Source organism: Oncorhynchus keta, chromosome 37, assembly GCF_023373465.1.
Source record: "Oncorhynchus keta strain PuntledgeMale-10-30-2019 chromosome 37, Oket_V2, whole genome shotgun sequence".
In the NCBI taxonomy this organism is placed as follows: domain Eukaryota; kingdom Metazoa; phylum Chordata; class Actinopteri; order Salmoniformes; family Salmonidae; genus Oncorhynchus; species Oncorhynchus keta.
This window is the reverse complement of record NC_068457.1, coordinates 10167957-10191724: the sequence shown is the minus strand read 5'-3', so window position 1 is coordinate 10191724 and position 23768 is coordinate 10167957. Positions and strand designations below refer to the sequence as shown.

General features: G+C 48.1%; 1 protein-coding gene across 1 annotated transcript in view; it reads right to left on the bottom strand.

Moving 5' to 3' along the window:
- Positions 1 to 2077: 2077 nt before the first annotated feature.
- Positions 2078 to 23768, bottom strand: part of LOC127916597 (von Willebrand factor D and EGF domain-containing protein-like) — a 33671-nt gene continuing 11980 nt past the window's right edge. The window contains 15 exon segments of the mRNA XM_052498893.1: positions 2078 to 2127; positions 3237 to 3357; positions 3393 to 3497; positions 3752 to 3817; positions 3819 to 4031; positions 4248 to 4440; positions 4530 to 4604; positions 4876 to 5049; positions 5694 to 5839; positions 14508 to 14723; positions 19875 to 19934; positions 20350 to 20546; positions 20968 to 21127; positions 22145 to 22234; positions 22236 to 22333. Of these exon segments, the coding sequence (XP_052354853.1) occupies positions 2078 to 2127; positions 3237 to 3357; positions 3393 to 3497; positions 3752 to 3817; positions 3819 to 4031; positions 4248 to 4440; positions 4530 to 4604; positions 4876 to 5049; positions 5694 to 5839; positions 14508 to 14723; positions 19875 to 19934; positions 20350 to 20546; positions 20968 to 21127; positions 22145 to 22234; positions 22236 to 22333 (1964 nt within the window).

Below are 23768 nucleotides of genomic sequence, written 5' to 3'. Positions count from 1 at the left end.
GAGTGGGTTGGTTCACACACCTGGCGCACGCCATCGTAGATTGTTAGCACCTTAGGCTCACTGTACTGAGAGCCGTCATTGGTCACCTGAGACAGGAAGGAACAACACTGTAGCCAACCAATACTCAACACACTCTAGTGCTAACCAGTTCAAGACATTCATATCATACAGGAGGGCTTCCTTGTCTTGAGCTTGGTTTGGATGGTCAAATGGTTTGGTGGTTTAGCTAAGTAAATCATGTAATATGATTTCAGAAGCTTGAAGCTCACATGCTGTAAAGAAAAATTAGAACAATTTGAAACTCACGCTTATGTACACTTGGACATTTTCACAGCATCCAATACAAATATACCTCACATTCCTAAGGGACGGGTGACTCAAACTCCCCTAAACCTTGTAGATTAATGGCAGAGCCTGGACTAAGGTAGGTAATATCGGGCTCATCTTCTAAGCCCACTTACCCAGGCTCACCTAATCCAGAAAGACCTGACTTTGGGCTAACCTTGGGGGCGTGGAGAGAAGCCCCACGGCTCTGTCTCCTACATTGAGATTTATGCTAATGTCTTCTAATACAGCAGTAAACAAACAGCGATCCCAAACCACTCAGGGACATGCTGGAACATGATATATAGGCTGTATACGAGGCAAGGAGAAGGTCAGGAACAGGGCAAAGCGGAAAGACTTCAAGTTGTCTTTGAAAAAGTGAGCCATAATCACAGGTTCTTGCAAGGAGATGAGGTGACTTTCCATGTGCTTTAGTAAAACGAATAAGTTAACTTTATTGATGTAACTTTACCAGATGGGAAATACCGTACACAACTTTACCTTGACTTCCCAGAGAGTGTAGGGTTTGTCATTCAGTTAGGGGACGGAACAGTCTAGAACCTTGGAGCACAGGAAGGTAGCTCTGGTCCTCCGCTCACCATTCAGGTTCTAGAGGAGATAGATAGATAGATAGATAGATAGATAGATAGATAGATAGATAGATAGATAGATAGATAGATAGATAGATAGATAACCATCAGAGCATGTGAACAATGTGTGTCTAACGTGTAATTATAATGTTGATAATGACTGAAGGCCAGTCCTGTAGAGCGGTAGTTTGTTAGGCCAACACACTATCACAGCTTATTGTGAAATAGACACAAATGACTTATTCAAAAATTGTGACAGGCAAGTGCATTACACAATTTTTATCACACCGCATTTTGTGTGTATTACACAATTTTCATTCATCATAACGCATTTGTGTACATTACACAAATAATTGTTCTTTGTGGCTAATGTTAGGTAGTCTTGCTAGGTGGCTAATGTTAGCTAGGCTAGGGGTTAAGGGTTAGGGGTTAAGGTTAGGGTTAGGTTTAGGGGTTAAGGTTAGTTAACAGGTTAGGTAGTTAACAGGTTAGGTTTATGAGTAAGGATAAAGGGTTATGTTTAGGGGAAGTGTTAGCTAACATACTAAGTAGTTGCAGAGTAGCTGAAAAGTAGTAAGCAGTTGCAAAAATGCTAAAGTGCTAAATGCTAAAGTTATCCACGATCAGATTTGAACACACAACCGTTGGGTTGCGAGCCATTCATGTTGTATGCCAACCCCTCCTCCCTGACCAACCTCCCTCCTATTGTTTCTGTCTTAAGTAACCTACTGTCTTCATCTGGGATTGAAATGCACTGTATAAAAAAATTGTATACTGCACAGGAAAAAATAAACTTTGGGATATTGGAGTCCTGGTGTGAACTAGCAGTTTACCAGTCTGTCTGAGGGATAATCACAAGGACTACTGCAATGAGTCCTCCTCCTATGATCGGAAAAGAGAATCTAGAGCATCATAGTTTTGCTGAACTCTTTCAATTAAAAAAAAATACTCAGAGAGATTCCAGCATCTCGTCTGTTTTCTCTGTGTTCCCCACTCTGTTCATGAATACGGCAACACTTTGGGGTATGTCCTTGTACGACCGTGACCATTGTCTGAGTTATTTCTCTCACCATCAGTCGTGTGAGGTGACAGCCCGGGTTGAGGAGAGTCGATGAAGCTGAGGCCGAAGACCCCGGACGCTGCGACAGTCGAACGCTCTGATGTCACACAGACAGACCACTGTTCTCCAGGTCTGTCAACTCCACGGGCTGACCTGAGGATGGACGAGAGAGGGATGAGAGGGGAGCGGAGAGATAGATCATCAGAGAGGAGGAAAGACGGAGTGGAATAAGTGAGGAAGCTCCAAATAGAAAAACTCAGTATGCAAGTCTAGTGCAATACAAGCCCACTCGCTGACAAACCACAATGGAAGATCCACCAATTCAAGGGCACTCATGTGTACATAACGTATGGCGTGACAAAATGGCACGTTGTCCTTGACTAGAACACAGTTAGTAAATTCACAGAGACGGTCGCAATAAACACATCACCAGCCGGACACCAAAGTCATAGCATTGGGAGGTCATGCTCAAGTATATTGTCACGAAGCAGCAAACTGTTTTATAATACCCGCCAGAATGAGTTTAACATTTGGAAAGAGTCACTTTGACTCTGTCTGCATAAAGTACAGTACTAGTACGTCTGCCGTCTTTGATTCCAGTTTGATTGGACGTTCTACAGAATACAATGCCATAAGTGATATTAAACTCAGTGGCATTTACTTGAATAAGGTAAGATGCTATCCCCACAGCATAACAACAAACAATCAACACAAAAAGAGGAGACAATTCCCCTTCAATGTCCCCTCCCTGATCTGTGCTGTGGCCCCGGGGGAGACTTGATGCTCGCCTGTGATCAGTTGAGCTATTAGCTGGATGTATTGGCGTGCCCTGCCGTGTTCCCCAAGGACCCTGATCCCAGATCAGCTACTATAAATCACACAACACACAGAGAGAGGTCACGGATGGATGCCCGGACTTCTACCTGATGATAAACAGCATCCTACTATCTCCCATCTCTCAATCAGGATCTGTGTTCACAAAGCATACCAGAGTAGGAGTACTGATCTAGGGCCAGTTTTGTATTTTAGATTATAATTATATGGACCATAGGGACCTGATTCAAAATCAGCACTCCTTTGTGGATGTGGATTAGGATTACTCACTGTATCCAATATAAAAAATAACTTGGGAGTGCAGTAGTCTAATGTCGTAGACTTAACAACAGAATGACCAATGAGCTGATGAAATCCAATTTTAAGATGAGCTGTTTTGACGCCAAAATTACACCCAACCTCTAAGCAGCTTGCGAGTGAACACTCACTGATAGCCAGACTGCAGTCGTAGAAGCTGTGGCCAGGATAGCATTGACAACCCCACTCAGTGCACTGGCCGTTCCCGTTGCAGAAGTTGGGGCAGCGCAGTGCGGTGAGTACCGTCCCAACGTTCCCCCAACCCCCTCCATTCCGGTCCTTGCCATGGACTCCCCCAGCTCCAGGGCCCTCTGGGTCCAGTCCTCCAATAGCCTCCTCTCACACTCGTTCTCCAGGTAGGGCACCAGAGTCTCCTCCCAGGCCAGGTCCTCCTATAACATCAAGTTCAAGAAGTTCAAGTTCAACTGCACTCACATTGCGGTCAATGGAAACTGAAATCCATGAGCATACTGTACAACTGGCTTGACAAAAGGGCAGACAAGACCTATACTAGCAAGTTACAAAATCAACAACAGTAGTGTCCGAAATGGCACCATATTTCCTAGCCATGTGGGCTCTGGTCAAAAGTAGTGAACTATATCGGGAATAGGGCATCATTTCAGACAGCAGATACAAACAGAAAAACATTGAGCTGCAGGTCCAGCATGCACAGGTCCACTGCCTCATCCAGCCTCCGGCCCAGCAGCCCTTCCACACACTGTTCCCACCATGGAGTTCCCCAGGGCTAGCTGGCACACCTCCAGGGCCTTGACCGAGGTAAGCCCACACGGGGTGGGCCACACAGGCTGAGCCACTGGTCGCTCTGAAGACAGGTGGTGGTCCTCAGGAAAGAAATAGGCTAAGCTCTCCAGGTCCGCTTGGCTCAGGGACTGAGTGGTGAAGATGGGCTGGAACTCGTACAGCGCCTAATGATGACGATAGCAATAATGACAATAATAACAATAGAAAAATGATTAAATAATATCAAGGGTCATTCAAATCAACTCAAGGACACGATACAACAAGATAAACAAAAAGAGAAGAAAAAATACAAAGGTAGAACACCTGTCTCTTTGTCTTGGGCCTGTCGTCTACGGCAACCAGGAAGTCTCTTCTGAGCTCCCGGTCAATCTCTCTCTAACTCTTATCCACGTGGTCCCCAAGCCCTGGGAACTCGGCTGTTTGTGTATCTCCATAGGCAGAGCTGGGCTTTTCCGAATGGACACTCCCTGGTGGTCACTTTGTTCTGGTTCAGCGCTCCTAATGTACTCAGAGGTAGTGTCCAACCAGGGGTGAACATCCACATTGTCGTGCGACTGGCACTGGGCCTGGTTTCTGGGGCGACGAGGGGTTAAAGTTATCGTGACTATTTCCCGGTGTGGCCCGTGGTGAAATGCAGAGACATGCTGTAGCCCTCCTGACACCGACAGAAAGGCCGTAGTTCCTCCACCTCCATTACAGGGGGCACGGTGTCAAATAAGCTCTCCCCCGCGGCTAGCCTGACAAAGAAGAAACAGAGGGATATGGATCAGACAACGAGCTATCTCATCAGACTCTGAATTAGAGGAAGCCTTGGGGATAACACAGAATTTGATAAAGGCTTTTTTTTTTCATGCCAGCTAAAATAGAAAAAGTAACCCAAGGTTATTACAGAACAACAATTCACTTACAAACTAAACGACCAAAAGGAAAGGGGTGGGGGAATGTACACTGAACAGTTACAAGCTCAGGGGAACCCTCTCAGATCTATATAGAATCATTAATAGTTACGTCCATTCCTGCACAAAGCGTTCTTGTTCAGTGCTCCCATAGGTGGTCCCATCAGGTCCATGGAAGTCGTTGTGACCGTTCCGGTCGAACGTCCCACAGAGTCCCGTGGTACTGCTGTAGTCCACACTGGGAGCTCTGATTGACAGGCTCATCCCCCAATCACTGACGTCCGCCCTCACAAAGGCCCGAGATGGAAAGATCAACTACAAAAGGAATAAAAAGGGATAACAGCATCTGCTAAATGAAATATGTTATAAAATATTATAAGAGTTAACCTTTATTTCCCCCGGACGCCAATTCTAACAGATCTTTATGCAAACTGCCTATTACATAAAGAGTTCACTCATAGTTTTCTTGTGTGGATCAGTGCAGTACATATAGGAACCCATCAAAACAACAACAACAACAACAACAACAACAACAACAACAACATCAATCTCCAAATCTTTCTATCTGGAGAACTAGTGTTGGACATTACATTACATCAATCGTACAGTGTTGCAGATTGCCCTTAGCAGAACTTTTTTTTCCCCATGACTGGTAAAAGTCGTTTCATTCAATATTGGGCTCAGTGGGCTCACAAACTCACACATCCCCAAACCTGTCTAGACAGTGAGGGAGGAAACAGCCCATAAAAGTGGTGGTAATGACTTTAGTAAAAAAGCATGAGCTGACGCATACCCAAAAATGCTTGTAGAGGTGCTGACTACCCGAGAAAGAAACAGTACAAAAACAAAGTCACACAAGCTATATATGCTCCCAACAACTGAATGGGTAAACCTACTTAGTAAAAGTAATCACTTTAACTGAACCAATACCTACTGTGATTTTCATGGATCTTTATCCGATACTGACTGGAGCCGCTGGTCCCTCTGGACCCACTGTTATATCCTCCCAGGTTCTTCAGAGAGAGCTGGGGCCTGGTCTCCTGAAGCTGACCGTTACCCATGACCAGCATGACCACCTTAAGGACCACAAAATAAAAATAGGTAATTTACTGTATTGTGTTATCCTTATAGTTTTCTACTGTTTTTACAAGCTGAGAGGGCAAACATGTATTTAGTCAGCCACCAATTGTGCAAGTTCTCCCACTTAAAAAGATGAGAGTCCTGTAATTTTCATCATAGGTACACTTCAACTATGACAGACAAAATGAGAAAATAAATCCATATTGGAAACAGGTCAGATCAGGGATATTGCCTCTGCGTATTGAAACAGGTAAGATCAGTGATCAGGGATATTGCCTCTGCGTATTGAAACAGGTCAGATCAAGGATATTGCCTCTGCATATAGAAACAGGTCAGATTAGGGATATTGCCTCTGCGTATTGAAACAGGTAAGATCAGGGATATTGCCTCTGCGTATTGAAACAGGTCAGATCAAGGATATTGCCTCTGCATATAGAAACAGGTCAGATCAGGGATATTGCCTCTGCGTATTGAAACAGGTCAGATCAAAGATATTGCCTCTGCATATAGAAACAGGTCAGATTAGGGATATTGCCTCTGCGTATTGAAACAGGTAAGATCAGGGATATTGCCTCTGCGTATTGAAACAGGTCAGATCAAGGATATTGCCTCTGCATATAGAAACAGGTCAGATCAGAGATATTGCCTCTGCGTATTGAAACAGGTAAGATAAGGGATATTGCCTCTGCGTATTGAAACAGGTCAGTATTGTGGTGAAATGGACGAGGAAAGACTATGTAATTATTGTAACCTCAAAGAAATAGAGAATGAAACAAATTTGATCCTCTATTGCCCTTTCTACCTCGATATACGCTTGCTCTTATTCCAGAAAGCACATCAGATATTTCTACCCTGGCATTATGTGGCTGAGTGATGAGGAGAAATTGAAATGTTTTTTTTGTCCATTGTGTATTTCCGTTTGCAGAATATTTACATAAAGCATTGAATAAAAGAAAATGGCTACCTATAATTAAATAGTAAAAATATTTATCTTCTATGTGGTTACTGATGTGTATATATATACAATGGGGCAAAAAAGTATTTAGTCAGTTCTCCCACTTAAAAAGATGAGAGAGGCCTGTAATTTTCATCAAGAGGTCTCTCTTGTAAAAATCAATGTTTAATCTCAATGAGACAAATTTATGAAAGGTCAAATAAAAATACAAATTGAATCAATCAACCTCATTTCCCTCCCTGGCCGCCACTCCACAGTTGCAGGACACAGCGTAATGGCGGCTGCAACAGTCCCACTGACGAGCCTGGACCTCGAACGCTCAGTGGAGGCTCTTGTAGAGGAGGAAGGTACCCGTCTGTTGGTTCTCATAGCATTTGGTGGGGAGAAACAGGTCTGAAAACCGTGATGATAAATTGGATTGATATCGTAGCTGTGATGTTCTTACTTAAAAATACCAAAACAACATTTATGTATTGTGCATCTTGCTCGCGAAAATGTTGGCGCCCATTTGTTAGAATTGAACATGTGCATCAAATAAGTTATTTTAAAGTTATTTCACTGGCAAGTTCAAATAAATGGTAAGACCTAGTCTCCAATAATTGTCACGTCGTTATGAATGATTTGGGAGGCAGGCGCAGGAATACGTAATAGGGTTTTTAATTTCACCCAAATTACAGTGTGCCATGTAAATCGGGGACGAAGACCAAACAAACACCTATTCAACACACAGGGTTGAAACCCAAACAAAAGGGTGAGGAGTACCTCGAATAAATAACACAAGCGCACAATGATTAGCACACAGGACGAGACCCGTAATCATCTGTGCAATCCACAATGGTACGAAAGCCAAAACACACAGCACAGGTACTCACACGACCAACGGACATAGTAACAATTATCAACAGCCCAATGGAAACCAAAGGGCATATATATACAAATGCAATCAGTGGGAATTGGGGACGGGTGTGCGTAATTGTCACGAGTCCGACCGAGGGTGTTTCCCCTTCCCGGGCAGGTGGCGCTCGGCGGTCGTCATCACCGGCCTGAGGAGTGACGGTCCGGAGGAGAGGTGCTGGGTACCGGTGGGGGACATCTTGGATCCATCCATGTTGAGGGATTTCCATCGCCTCCATCGGGATCGCCCTGCACCTCGTCCTCCGGGGCGACCTCGAGGCCGGTGTCGGCGCGCTGCGGGAGCCGCGCGTCAGGAGGGGGGTACTGTCACGAGTCCGACCGAGGGTGTTTCCCCTTCCCGGGCGGGTGGCGCTCGGCGGTCGTCATCACCGGCCTATTAGCTGCCACTGATTGTTTTTCCTCTCCCTCCTTGTATGTTTAGTGGTAGCACCTGTTCATGTTTAATTAGTTTGTCTTTATTAGACAGCCGGCCCGCCTGGTTGTTGTGCGGGATTATTTTCATTGTAACCTTCGGCTCTGTTGTAGAGGTACGTGTTTAGTGCCTAGTCGTGTATTTTTCCATTGTATTTTTTCCCCTGTGTTTGGGAACATTACTTTTGTGAGCACCCTGTGGTGCGTTGGTGCTAGTAAAAGACGCACAGCATTGAACTCTGTCTCCTGCATTTTGACTCCACACCCACGACACCCGGAGCATTACAGAATCCCGCACCTATCAGATTGATGGAGTCAGCAGGAGCAGCAGCCAACCCTCTCCCATCGATGGAGGAACGGGTTCTCCACCACACCACCGTCCTCCATCGGATCGGATCCGCGATGGATCAAGTGATGGAAAGATGGGAGAGGAGTGGTCTCCTCTCTCCACCTTCGGCACCCACGGTTCCGGACTCCCCATCTCCCGACTCCAGCACGGCGGCGGGTTGCCAGGGGTTTCTGCTTCAGCTGGAGCTATACCTGGCCACCATCAGACCCACTCCCTCAGGAGCAGAGAGGGTGAGTGTCCTCATCTCCTGCCTCACGGGTCGTGCTCTGGAGTGGGCGAAAGCAGTCTGGAATGGCCCAGACTCAGCGCGGGAGCACTACACAGAGTTTTCCTGCCGTTTCCGTGCCGTGTTTGAACACCCTCTAGACGGCCGAGCGGTGGGAGAACGACTATTTCATCTTAGGCAGGAGAAGAGGAGCGCCCAGGATTACGCGCTGGAGTTCCGGACCTTGGCAGCCGGATCTGGGTGGAACGACAGGGCCCTTATGGACCACTACAGGTGTAGTCTCCGAGAGGACGTCCGCCGGGAGTTAGCGTGTCGGGACACCACTCTGTCACTGGATCAGCTGATCGACATGTCCATTCGACTGGATAATCTGCTGGCTGCCCGCGGGCGTTCAGAGAGGGTTCTGTGCGTTCCACCACCCAGCCCCTCCGCTCCCATTCCCATGGAGTTGGGAGGGGCTACGCCGAGGGGTACCGGAGGAGGTGGCCTTCCCTGCACCAACTGTGGTCGGAGAGGGCACACGTCTGATCGGTGCTGGGGGGGTCCGTCTGGGAGTAGAGATGGCAGGCGGAACGCTTCTCGGTCACCCCAGGTGAGTCAGCATCAGACTCACCCAGAACCCCTTGTTGGCCATATGTTTGTCTTAATCTCTTTTCTTCACTTTTTTCCCTCTTCCCAGCATAGGGCGCTAGTCGATTCAGGCGCAGCTGGGAACTTTATGGATCGCGGACTCGCCCTTAAGTTAGGGGTGCCGATAGATTCTCCTTTCCCCGTGCACTCCCTAGATAGCCGGCCATTAGGGTCAGGGATGGTCAGGGATGGTCAGGGAGACCACTGGACATGGTGACGCAGGGGAATCATAGGGAGCGTATCAGTTTTTTTATTATTGATTCGCCTGCGTTTCCAGTGGTGCTGGGGACTCCCTGGCTGGCCCGGCACAATCCTAAAATTTAGTGGAGACAGGGGGTTCTCCAGGGGTGGTCAGAGGAGTGTTCTGGAAGGTGTTTGGGAGTTTCCATCGGTGCCACGTCGGTGGAGAGTCCAGACCAGGGTTCCACGGTGTGCATTCCCCCTGAGTATGCCGATTTGGCAATGCTTTCAGTAAAGTGAAAGCGACTAAATTACCACCTTATCGACCGGGAAGGGATTGTACGATAGATCTCCAGGTAGACGCTGCACTTCCCAAGAGTCATGTGTACCCACTGTCCCAGGAGGAGACGTTGGCAATGGAGACATATGTCACGGAGTCGCTGGGACAGGGGTAAATTTCGGCCCTCCATTTCACCCGTCTCCTCGAGTTTCTTTTTTGTGAGGAAAAAGGAGGGAGGTTTGCGTCCGTGTATCGATTATAGAGGTCTAAACGCCATCACAGTGGGGTATAGTTACCCTCTACCTCTCATCGCTACGGCGGTGGAATCGTTCCACGGAGCGCAGTTCTTCACAAAACTGGATCTCAGGAGCGCGTATAGTCTGGTGCGTATTCGGAAGGGAGACGAGTGGAAAACCGCATTTAGTACTACATCCGGCCACTATGAGTACCTCGTCATGCCGTATGGGTTAAAGAATGCTCCAGCCGTTTGCCAATCCTTTGTAGACGAGATTCTCAGGGACCTGTGCGGGCAGGGAGTGGTTGTTTATATCGATGACATTCTGATCTACTCGGCCACTCACACCGCGCATGTGTCTCTGGTGAGCAAAGTGCTTGGTAGACTGCTGGAGCATGACCTATACGTCAAGGCTGAGAAATGCGTGTTCTCTAAACGAGCCGTCTCTTTTCTGGGATATCGCATTTCCACCTCGGGGGTGGTGATGGAGGGTGACCGCATTAGGGCCATGCGTAATTGGCCGACTCCAACCACGGTAAAGGAGGTGCAGCGGTTTCTGGGTTTTGCCAACTACTACCGGAGGTTTATCCTGGGTTTTGGCCAGATAGCGGCTCCCATTACCTCACTGCTGAAGGGGGGCCCGGTGCGATTGCAGTGGTCAGCACAGGCGGACAGAGCATTCAACAAGTTGAAGGCGCTGTTCACTGATGCGCCCGTGTTGGCGCATCCGGACCCCTCTCTAGCATTCATAGTGGAGGTGGACGCGTCCGAGGCTGGGGTGGGTGCTGTGCTATCACAACGCTCGGGTACGCCACCAAAACTCCGCCCCTGCGCTTTCTTCTCAAGGAAGCTCAGCCCAGCGGAGCGTAACTATGATGTGGGGGACCGGGAGTTGCTAGCGGTGGTTAGAGCTCTGAAGGTGTGGAGACACTGGCTTGAGGGGGCTAAGCACCCTTTTCTCATCTGGACCGACCACCAGAATCTGGAGTATATTCGGGCAGCTAGGAGACTTAACCCACGTCAGGCAAGGTGGGCCATATTCTTCACCCGGTTCCGGTTTACTTTGTCTTATAGACCGGGCTCCCAGAACGTGAAGGCTGACGCACTGTCCCGCCTTTACGACACCGAGGATGGGTCCACCGAACCTACTCCCATCCTTCCCGCCTCAAAGCTGGTAGCCCCAGTGGTATGGGAGGTGGACTCGGACATCGAGCGGGCGTTACGGGCTGAACCCGCGCCTCCTCAGTGTCCAGCGGGGCGAAGGTACGTGCCACTTGATGTTCGGGACAAGCTGATTCGGTGGGCTCACGTCCTACCCTCCTCGGGTCACCCTGGGGTGACGAGGACAGTGGGGAGCCTTCAGGGGAGGTATTGGTGGCCTACGTTGGTTAAGGACGTTAAGGGTTATGTCTCCTCTTGCTCAGTGTGCGCTCAGAGTAAGGCTCCTAGGCACCTTCCTAGAGGGAAGCTACAACCCCTCCCCGTTCCACAGCGGCCATGGTCACATCTGTCCATAGATTTCCTGACCGATCTGCCGCCGTCTCAGGGGAACACCGCGGTTCTAGTGATTGTGGATCGGTTTTCTAAGTCCTGCCGTCTCCTCCCGTTGCCTGGTATCCCTACAGCCCTGCAGACTGCGGAGGCATTATTTACCCATGTCTTTCGGCACTACGGGGTGCCGGAGGACATCGTTTCTGATCGGGGCCCCCAATTCACGTCTCGGGTATGGAGAGCGTTCATGGAACGCTTGGGGGTCTCTGTCAGCCTGACCTCCGGTTATCACCCCGAGAGTAATGGGCAGGTGGAGAGAATGAACCAGGAGGTGGGTAGGTTTCTGCGGTCGTATTGCCAGGATCGGCCAGGGAGGGGCACGATACATTCCCTGGGCTGAAATGGCTCAGAACTCACTACGCCACTCCTCTACTAACGTGTCCCCTTTTCAGTGTGTGTTGGGATACCAGCCGGTCCTGGCATCATGGCATCCGAGCCAGACCGAGGCTCCTGCGGTGGAGGAATGGGTACAGCGCTCCAAGGAGACCTGGAGGGCCGTCCAGGAATCTCTACGACAAGCGAGTGGACGGCAGAAGAGGAGTGCTGACCGCCACCGCAGTGAGGCCCCCGTGTTTGTACCGGGGACAGGGTCTGGCTCTCGACCCGAAACCTACCTCTCCGCTTGCCCTGCCGGAAGCTGGGTCCGCAGTGTGTAGGGCCCTTTAAAGTCCTGAGGAGAATAAACGAGGTGTGTTATCGATTACAACTCCCTTCCTATTATCGTATTAACCCCTCGTTTCATGTGTCTCTCCTCAGGCCGGTGGTAGCTGGTCCCCTGCAGGACAGTGAGGTACCGGAGGTCCCTCCCCCTCTGGACATCGAGGGGACCCCGGCGTACACGATCCGGGCCATTCTGGACTCAAGACGCCGGGTGAGGGGCCTGCAGTACCTCGTGGACTGGGAGTGGTACGGTCCGGAGGAGAGGTGCTGGGTACCGGTGGGGGACATCTTGGATCCATCCATGTTGAGGGATTTCCATCGCCTCCATCCGGATCGCCCTGCACCTCGTCCTCCGGGGCGACCTCGAGGCCGGTGTTGGCGCGCTGCGGGAGCCGCGCGTCAGGAGGGGGGTACTGTCACGAGTCCGACCGAGGGTGTTTCCCCTTCCCGGGCGGGTGGCGCTCGGCGGTCGTCATCACCGGCCTATTAGCTGCCACTGATTGTTTTTCCTCTCCCTCCTTGTATGTTTAGTGGTAGCACCTGTTCATGTTTAATTAGTTTGTCTTTATTAGACAGCCGGCCCGCCTGGTTGTTGTGCGGGATTATTTTCATTGTAACCTTCGGCTCTGTTGTAGAGGTACGTGTTTAGTGCCTAGTCGTGTATTTTTCCATTGTATTTTTTCCCCTGTGTTTGGGAACGTTACTTTTGTGAGCACCCTGTGGTGCGTTGGTGCTAGTAAAAGACGCACAGCATTGAACTCTGTCTCCTGCATTTTGACTCCACATCCACGACACCCGGAGCATTACAGTAATGAAAGTTCATCTAAAAAACACCTTTCTATCTAATCAAGCAAAAAATGTATTTTGATTATGGGATCTGGAGATTGCATAAGCACAATGAAGGTGAAGCAATTACTTAAAAATAAATAGGCTTTAAAATGTTCTCTCCATTTAGAAAGTTATGGACTGGTCCCCTTCGGACCTGTTCGGCCTGAAAAACATTTTTAACATATTTATCTCTGAGTAGTGGGTGTTTTTTAGCAAGGTACCAGCTTTGACCAAACTCTCACGTAGTGAGCTGCGAGAGGATAGTTAATAGTGATAATTACAGTAAAGAACTTAATCAGTTAGCAGGAGGTGGTGTGGTGATTTAAATAGCTCTTCTTGATCATTAAATTCACTCAAATCAAGTAATGTGGGGGAAAAAAAGTTATGTATAGTAAATGAGATTTCTCTTGAAACACACTGTATTTTAATGTACATGAAGGTCTATTGGGGGGAAAGAATGGGAATGTGAAATGGGTACTCGTCACCAAGCCTGTGTGTAACACTAATATATAATAATAATAATATAGGCCATTTAGCAGATGCTTTTATCCAAAGGAATTTACAGATTGGTGCTCCTGGGAATCTAACAAGCGACAAGCTCTACCAACTGAGCAACAGAGGACACAGCATGCTAATCACAATGCCCCAGGTACCTACCTGCCATCCAACGTAATGATGTGCGGATCAGTCAGAGAGTAGCAGCTTGCAGTGGGAACACCTTGAACAGTGACCTGTAGAGGTATGAGGAACATCGCTTAGCGTGACCCACTCTGGTCGTGCTGATTAAAGTGTAGGCAACAGCACAGGGCTTTCGTGTGTGTGTGTGTGTGTGTGTGTGTGTGTGTGTGTGTGTGTGTGTGTGTGTGTGTGTGTGTGTGTGTGTGTGTGTGTGTGTGTGTGTGTGTGTGTGTGTGTGTGTGCGTGTGCGTGTGCGTGTGCGTGTGCGTGTGCGTGTGCGTGTGTGTGTGTGTGTGTTTCTGAAGAACAGGCCAAGTGCTTCCATGTCTTAAACACTAAACACAGATGTGGCTAGGCTGATTGCATGACTGAGTGATGACACAACAAAGGGGAAGTGGGAAATTTAGGAGGACACAACAGTTTTGCTACATGAGTAATGTTCAGACTTAGTTTAAAGGAAAGAGTGGAAGCTCACGTAGAAAAGCAGTGATTTGTCGTTGGTTCATAATAGTCCATGAACCATGTAAACACTGTGGCACTATGTCATTCAGACATTTACTGCAGTTCTGTTAGTGTCATAAGCAGCTGTTCTGAGGCTTATAGCTACATTATCTCTCTCTCGGACCTTGAGTGGGTTGGGGCTGTAGCCCATCCGGAGGCGTAGTTTCATAGAAAAGAGAATTAGAATATTCTAAAGTTTTAATTCCATTCTGGTGTTCTAATGTTTTGTAATTATATTTCTATGGGTCTCTAGGTCAGGTCAGACCTTGAGGGGTGTATCCCCTTCAGAGGCGCGGTGCGTCAGAGTGGCGCTGAGGAGGCTGGGGCGGTTGCCGTCGCGGGTGAAGTCTGTGACAGCGGTGAGGGTGAGGCTGGCCCAGGCACACCCCTGGCTCCGGCTGCAGGCTGCAGTAGGCTGCAGCTCCACCTGGCAGGTAGACAGGGGCATGTTGGGGGGCCTCCATGCTGGGATCCAGGCTGTCTGGAAGGGCAACAGGACACATAACAGTGTCTGCTTAGTAAATACCCCCACAGAGCTGCAAGACAAGACAAGCCTGCGTATGAAATCAACCCCTAAGCCCTGGATCTGAGAAAGGATTGGATGGGTGTAAACAAACATGAAGTAAGCACATGTTGAGTCTCTTGGTTTTAAACCTCTCTGGCACTAGTACAGTAAGCACTGGCTCACACAGTGGGGCTCCTGAGGAGTACAGACACAGGTTCCTGGACAGTCTGGGCTCAATCCTCATTTAATTTACAGCACGCGATGCAGTTCAGGAGGCGTTTAATGCTCAACAATGGATTATACACAACTTAGAGGTCAACCAACAACCATCCCAGCTTCAAACACATTCAGAATGATGAGGGTTTTAGTCATGATGGTTTACTTTAATTCCAGCGTAGAGGCTCTCACTCTCTTTGGCCAAAGATTGTGTCCGGCTGGAGTTACCCAGGAACGTGGAGACACCGCAGGAGAACTGTGAAATAAAAATATCGTATGTTAATAATAATAATAGTAGCACTGTAGAAACTATTACACTCAACGGAACGACTTGATTAGTGTAGTGTCAACAACGCAGCCACTGCCAGCTCGCCTACTTCAGCAGTACTGTATCATTTTAATCATTTTAGTCAATAAGATTCTTGCTACGTAAGCTTAACTTTCTGAACATTCGAGACGTGTAGTCCACTTGTCATTCCAATCTCCTTGCATTAGCGTAGCCTTTTCTGTAGCCTGTCAACTATGTGTCTGTCTATCCCTGTTCTCTCCTCTCTGCACAGACCATACAAACGCTCCACACCGCGTGGCCGCGGCCACCCTAATCTGGTGGTCCCAGCGCGCACGACCCACGTGGAGTTCCAGGTCTCCGGTAGCCTCTGGAACTGCCGATCTGCGGCCAACAAGGCAGAGTTCATCTCAGCCTATGCCTCCCTCCAGTCCCTCGATTTCTTGGCACTGACGGAAACATGGATCACCACAGATAACACTGCTACTCCTACTGCTCTCTCCTCGTCCGCCCACGTTTTCTCGCACACCCCGAGAGCTTCTGGTCAGCGGGGTGGTGGCACCGGGATCCTCATCTCTCCCAAGTGGTCATTCTCTCTTTCTCCCCTTACCCATCTGTCTATCGCCTCCTTTGAATTCCATGCTGTCACAGTTACCAGCCCTTTCAAGCTTAACATCCTTATCATTTATCGCCCTCCAGGTTCCCTCGGAGAGTTCATCAATGAGCTTGATGCCTTGATAAGCTCCTTTCCTGAGGACGGCTCACCTCTCACAGTTCTGGGCGACTTTAACCTCCCCACGTCTACCTTTGACTCATTCCTCTCTGCCTCCTTCTTTCCACTCCTCTCCTCTTTGACCTCACCCTCTCACCTTCCCCCTACTCACAAGGCAGGCAATACGCTCGACCTCATCTTTACTAGATGCTGTTCTTCCACTAACCCCATTGCAACTCCCCTCCAAGTCTCCGACCACTACCTTGTATCCTTTTCCCTCTCGCTCTCATCCAACACTTCCCACACTGCCCCTACTCGGATGGTATCGCGCCGTCCCAACCTTCACTCTCTCTCCCCCGCTACTCTCTCCTTTTCCATCCTATCATCTCTTCCCTCTGCTCAAACCTTCTCCAACCTATCTCCTGATTCTGCCTCCTCAACCCTCCTCTCCTCCCTTTCTGCATCCTTTGACTCTCTATGTCCCCTATCCTCCAGGCCGGCTCGGTCCTCCCCTCCCGCTCCGTGGCTCGACGACTCATTGCGAGCTCACAGAACAGGGCTCCGGGTAGCCGAGAGGAAATGGAGGAAAACTCGCCTCCCTGCGGACCTGGCATCCTTTCACTCCCTCCTCTCTACATTTTCCTCCTCTGTCTCTGCTGCTAAAGCCACTTTCTACCACTCTAAATTCCAAGCATCTGCCTCTAACCCTAGGAAGCTATTTGCCACCTTCTCCTCCCTCCTGAATCCTCCTCCCCCCCCCTCCTCCCTCTCTGCAGATGACTTCGTCAACCATTTTGAAAAGAAGGTCGACGACATCCGATCCTCGTTTGCTAAGTCAAACGACACCGCTGGTTCTGCTCACACTGCCCTACCCTGTGCTCTGACCTCTTTCTCCCCTCTCTCTCCAAATGAAATCTTGCGTCTTGTGATGGCCGGCCGCCCAACAACCTGCCCGCTTGACCCTATCCCCTCCTCTCTTCTCCAGACCATTTCCGGAGACCTTCTCCCTTACCTCACCTCGCTCATCAACTCATCCCTGACCGCTGGCTACGTCCCTTCCGTCCTCAAGAGAGCGAGAGTTGCACCCCTTCTGAAAAAACCTACACTCGATCCCTCCGATGTCAACAACTACAGACCAGTATCCCTTCTTTCTTTTCTCTCCAAAACTCTTGAACGTGCCGTCCTTGGCCAGCTCTACCGCTATCTCTCTCAGAATGACCTTCTTGATCCAAATCAGTCAGGTTTCAAGACTAGTCATTCAACTGAGACTGCTCTTCTCTGCATCACGGAGGCGCTCCGCACTGCTAAAGCTAACTCTCTCTCCTCTGCTCTCATCCTTCTAGACCTATCGGCTGCCTTCGATACTGTGAACCATCAGATCCTCCTCTCCACCCTCTCCGAGTTGGGCATCTCCGGCGCGGCCCACGCTTGGATTGCGTCCTACCTGACAGGTCGCTCCTACCAGGTGGCGTGGCGAGAATCTGTCTCCTCACCACGCGCTCTCACCACTGGTGTCCCCCAGGGCTCTGTTCTAGGCCCTCTCCTATTCTCGCTATACACCAAGTCACTTGGCTCTATCATAACCTCACATGGTCTCTCCTATCATTGCTATGCAGACGACACACAATTAATCTTCTCCTTTCCTCCTTCTGATGACCAGGTGGTGAATCGCATCTCTGCATGTCTGGCAGACATATCAGTGTGGATGACGGATCACCACCTCAAGCTGAACCTCGGCAAGACGGAGCTGCTCTTCCTCCCGGGAAGGACTGCCCGTTCCATGATCTCGCCATCACGGTTGACAACTCCATTGTGTCCTCCTCCCAGAGCGCTAAGAACCTTGGCGTGATCCTGGACAACACCCTGTCGTTCTCAACTAACATCAAGGCGGTGGCCCGTTCCTGTAGGTTCATGCTCTACAACATCCGCAGAGTACGACCCTGCCTCACACAGAAAGCGGCGCAGGTCCTAATCCAGGCACTTGTCATCTCCCGTCTGGATTACTGCAACTCGCTGTTGGCTGGGCTCCTGCCTGTGCCATTAAACCCCTACAACTCATCCAGAACGCCGCAGCCCGTCTGGTGTTCAACCTTCCCAAGTTCTCTCACGTCACCCCGCTCCTCCGCTCTCTCCACTGGCTTCCAGTTGAAGCTCGCATCCGTTACAAGACCATGGTGCTTGCCTACGGAGCTGTGAGGGGAATGGCACCTCAGTACCTCCAGGCTCTGATCAGGCCCTACACCCAAACAAGGGCACTGCGTTCATCCACCTCTGGCCTGCTCGCCTCCCTACCACTGAGGAAGTACAGTTCCCGCTCAGCCCAGTCAAAGTCAAAACTGTTCGCTGCTCTGGCCCCCCAATGGTGGAACAAACTCCCTCACGACGCCAGGACAGCGGAGTCAATCACCACTTTCCGGAGACACCTGAAACCCCACCTCTTTAAGGAATACCTAGGATAGGATAAGTAATCCTTCTCACCCCCCCCCCCTAAAAGATTTAGATGCACTATTGTAAAGTGGCTGTTCCACTGGATGTCATAAGGTGAATGCACCAATTTGTAAGTCGCCCTGGATAAGAGCGTCTGCTAAATGACTTAAATGTAAATGTTAAATGTAATGACAAAGTAGCCACAAATGAAACAGCAGTTAGAATATTTCCCCTTCAAAAAAGCATAAGGCTTAGGGTCGTAAAAATTGTCTTTCTAATTTGTGTTGGCTTGTCTGTGTAATTCATCCAAACGTTTCACTGACATATGCCGTGTAGGCTACATGAGCAATGTGCTAGGGCTGGAGCCGTGGTGTGTTTAACTCAACCCTCAGTAAAGTAGTGACCCCTGATCTAGCCCAGCTGTGACATCAGCATGTGTGGAACAGAGCCTGATGAGTGAGTCCAGGCCTGCCTTGTGCTGCACAGGTTGTCATGGATACACACTAGTACTAGTAGTATCCATCCACACATGGCTTCACAAGGTCAGGGATGTACGGTAATTTAGCAGACAAACCACTAATACAGTGATTGCTCTCTCAAGTTTCAAGTTCTTAGTCGTATACAGGATACACATGGTATACACCGTCCAACCAAATGCTTACTTGCAGGTTCCTTCTAGACAATGCAACAGCAATAATACATGTGAAAATATAAGAATATGAACATAAAGTAAATGGCTCAGTAGAAAATAATAAACATTTTAGCATAAGTATAATTCAGAAAGGCACAATTTATAGTTCAATATTTACATGTGTAATGCTTGTTTTGCTATGGTTGAAAAGCATATTTTGAAAATCTGAGATGACAGTGTTGTTAACAAAAGGCTAAGCTTGAGAGCCAGTATATTTATTTCATTTCATTTGCAATTTTCATGAATAGTTAACGTTGCGTTATGGTAATGAGCTTGAGGCTATGATTACGCTCCCGGATACGGGATTGCCAGTTTCAAGATTTAATGATGGAATTGGGATCATGCAAAGCCATGCAGTCATGGGTGAACAGGGAGTGCAGCAGAGGGCTGAGGACACACCCTTGGGGGGCCCCTGTGGAGGAAGTGTTGTTGCAAATCCTCACAGCCTGTGGTCAGCCCTTCAGAAAGTCCAGGATCCAGTTGCAGAGGGTAGTGTCCAGACCAAGTGCTCTGAGCTTGGTGACAAACTTGGAGGGAACAACAGTGTTGAATGCTGAACCGTAGGTAGTCAATGAACAGCATTCTCACATACTGTAGATGTTCCTCTAGTCCAGATGTCTTAGGGCCGTGTGAATAGCGATGGAATTGGCATCTTCCGTGGATCTGTTGGAGCGGTAGTCAAATTGGAGTTGGTCCAGTGTGCCTGGCCTTGACGTGGGCCAAGACCTGTCTTTCGAAGCACTTCACGATTACAGGGGTGAGTGTGACAGGGCGATAGTCATTTGGGTATGTCACCTTGGTTTTCTTGGGCACTGGGACTATGGTGGTCTCCTTGAAGTAAGTGGGGACTACAGCCTGGGACAGGGACAGTGTGAAGAAGACTAATATCTAATACCTGTGTTCGAAGAAGAGCCTCAATGCCACGTACCAATTGCAAAGAAAGCATTTGATGGGAATCATTTGAAAGAGTCCTCCCAGCAATTAAAAGTAAGAAAGACCAACCGTAAGCTGAGTCTGATGTATTCCTCTACCCTTCCTGCCCACCTTTCTCTTCCCTGACAATCTGACACACTTTCTTCTATTCTTTAGTTGGACCCAGTCATAAAGGTCAAGAGGTCAACACGATCCATCCATTAGTTAAGCCGCCAAAGAGGGTCAACCCCTAATCCCCCATCACACAAACACACGCACGCAAGCTCACACACACGCACACAAACACACACGTACACACACACATCCACATGTCTGGTAGGCATCCGTCCATCTCCACCAATGAGAAGGTCTCCATGATAGAATATTTCCTGATCTCCAACTTCATATTGGATGCCAGGTGTCGGACCCAGACCACCAGGTAGCCCAAGGGGAGTCCCGAGGTCTTCACCCCACTGAAGGTGCATCGCAGGTGGACACTGCTGCCCACCAGCTCTGGGGTGATCACAGGCTTGTGGGATAATGCAGGGAGACTTGCTGGGCAAGGGAAAGACGAGGGATGAACAAGAAGTTGATATCAAGGACCAACCAGACATGATTAAATAAAGAATCACAATAAATGTGAATAATATTTCTTTGAGCTTGTTGTAGTTGTTTACCTTTGCATCGCCCATTGACTTCCACCTTACCCGTGGGGCATAATTTAGGTCCAAATTCTGATATGACTAAAAACAACAAAAATACAGTTAAGACCTTTATTTTTTTTATTTCCTTAATTCCACTTGAAGGCTTTAGACCAGAGAGAACGAATAGAGCAGCAGACATATCTAAATAAGGCTAAGAACAAATTCCAGCGAAGCAGTCCCCCATACATCCCATCACACCAAACTGACAGTGACTCTAATTCTAATTCACCTTTGGCACAATATCCCATACACCCCTGGATGGGCTCAGTTGCGCACTGAGATGGGGATGTGGATGAGGCAGCAGTCCTTGGTGCTCCCGTGGAAGAACTGCCAGGGGGCACAGGCTGAGAGCTTGCGGACCTCCCCTGGGCGGGGCAACGAGCTATCAGTCAGAGACAGCCACACAGGTGCCTGGGTGCCACATCTGTTCATCTGGAGAGAAGACAATGACCCGTATTCACAAAGCACCTCAGAGTAAGTGCTGATCGAGGATCAGTTTTTCCTTTTAAATGTTAACGGATATTAAGGGGGGACTTGATCCTAGATCAGCACACCTACTCTGAGACACTTTGTGAAAAAGCTTCCACCTGTCTTGTTGCTACTCATTATACAGTTTACACTCAACGTTTCAATATCAACAAAAAGCAAACTCAAAAAGCAAAAACTAAACACAGCTGTATTGAATGAGGTCAGTTGTATGGACTCATTTACATGGAAATTAATCATGTAATTCATGCCTTGCAGTTTGGATGTTTATAAAGAATAATCCTTATAATTCTCATTATACACCAGACTTTAAATATTGGATGCACAACATGTTTCTGCATGAAAACCACTTGATTAAGTACAGTATCTTCAAGTAAATTCAAGAAAATCCCCCCCACTGTGAAGAGTTAATCATAGCTTTGCCTGTATTGATAGTTGTAAATGGTTGTAACGGTTCTCTTGTGGTGAAGGAGATTCGGACCAAAATGCAGTGTGTAGATTGCGATCCATGTTTAATAAACAAACGTAAAACACGAATCAATTATAAACACTATAAAACAAAGAACGTAACGAAAACCGAAACAGCCTATACTTGTGTAAACTAACACAGAGACAGGAACAAGGACACTAAGGACAATCACCCACGAAACACACAAAGAATATGGCTGCCTAAATATGGTTCCCAATCAGAGACAACGATAAACACCTGCCTCTGATTGAGAACCACTTCAGACAGCCATAGACTTAACTAGAACACCCCACTAAGCTACAATCCCAATACCAACACACCACATACAAAAACCCCATGCCACACCCAGGCCTGACCAAATAAATTAAGATAAACACAAAATACCTCGACCAGGGCGTGACAATGGTAAATAAAACAGGCCCTAAAATGGAGCCTTGTGGAACCCCTTTAAACACTAGGTGCAAGATGGCTAAGGTTTAACAGCTTTAGCTTACTTCCACACAGCTGGTGGGCATCTCTGCAGGCTTGTTGTTAATGCTGAAGCGGTACCATCCTGGGGAGAGGGAGTGATCACAGATCAGGCAGGTCCTGTATGGCAGTGTTTTGCAGGTCACTGGAGTCAAAGTCCACGCAGCGACACGGGTTCCTCAACATGCGGTAACCTCCCAGGTGCCACTCTGGAGCTGGGGGAGACAGAATGACAAGGTTAGAAAGAAAACATTTTATTTTTAAGATGAATGTATTTGGAACATAAAAGTCTTTCTGGGTAGTTACTGAGATGTCAACCTGGACTGTGGAGGAAGGGAGGGTTGGAGGGAGGGAGGGGGTGAGTGGGGCATGGTAGCAAAAAAAGGTAGCAAAATATGTCATTCCAGTGGCTCTATGACTTCAGTCAGTTCATTAAATGGTGGAACTAGAGTTAATTTACTGTAACCTTCAGAGGGAGAGATGAGGAGGGTCCATTCAAACAGGTAAAAATAACACTCATTCATTTACCTAATTCCCCTCCTTTCTAAACTCACCCCTGGAGGGTTAGACAATAAAGCCAGCGATCCATGACAGGGTCTGAACATAGCTCGCAGCTGAAGGCTAAAAATGGAGAGAAAAGGACTTTAAAGTCAGACTTCTCACATCCCATGTCTATTCAAGTGTCAAAGAACCTGCACCAATATCACACTCTGTCTATAATAAAGTGATGCTCTGCCTTCTTAACAACATTATCAACAAGGCAGGTCCTACAGTCCCTGGTTTTGTTGCACCTTGACTGCTGTTCAGTCGTGTGGTCAGGTGCCACAGAAAAGGACTTAGAAAAATTGCAATTGGCTCAGAACAGGGCAGCACGGCTGGCCCTTGGATGTACACAGAGAGCTAATATTAATAACATGCATGTCAATCTCTCCTGGTTGAAAGTGGAAGAGAGATTGACTTCATCACTAGTTTGATTTATGAGAGGTATAGACATGTTGAAGGCACCGAGCTGTCTGTCTAAACTACTGGCACACAGCTCGGACACCCATGCATACCCCACAAGACATGCCACAAGAGGTCTCTTCACAATCCACAAGTCCAGAACAGACTATGAGAGGCACACAGTACTAGATATAGGTACTGTGGAACTCTATTCCACATCAACAAACTGACACATGCAGTACATTTTTATTTAAAAAACAGATTTAAAAAAACACCTTATGGAACAGCGGGGACTGTGAAGTAACACACACACACACACACACACACACACACACACACACACACACACACACACACACACACACACACACACACACACACACACACACACACACACACACACACACACACACACACACACACACACACACACACACACACCTAATGGGGATCCATAATGAATACAAATACAAATACACTTCCCTGTCTGTAAATTGAAAATGGGTCAAAACGACTAGGACTTCAGGATATCAGTCAGAGCTATGAAAGGGGAATAGGAAGGCTTTACTCTGTTTCTACCTAATGCAGAGCATCCTTTGGAAATCCTATCTTGGTGACTATATTATGAAATATATTCTATATACCTTAAAGGCGTCTTGCTCTACATGATCACTATGGTGTTGAATGATCAATTACAAAACATAGCAT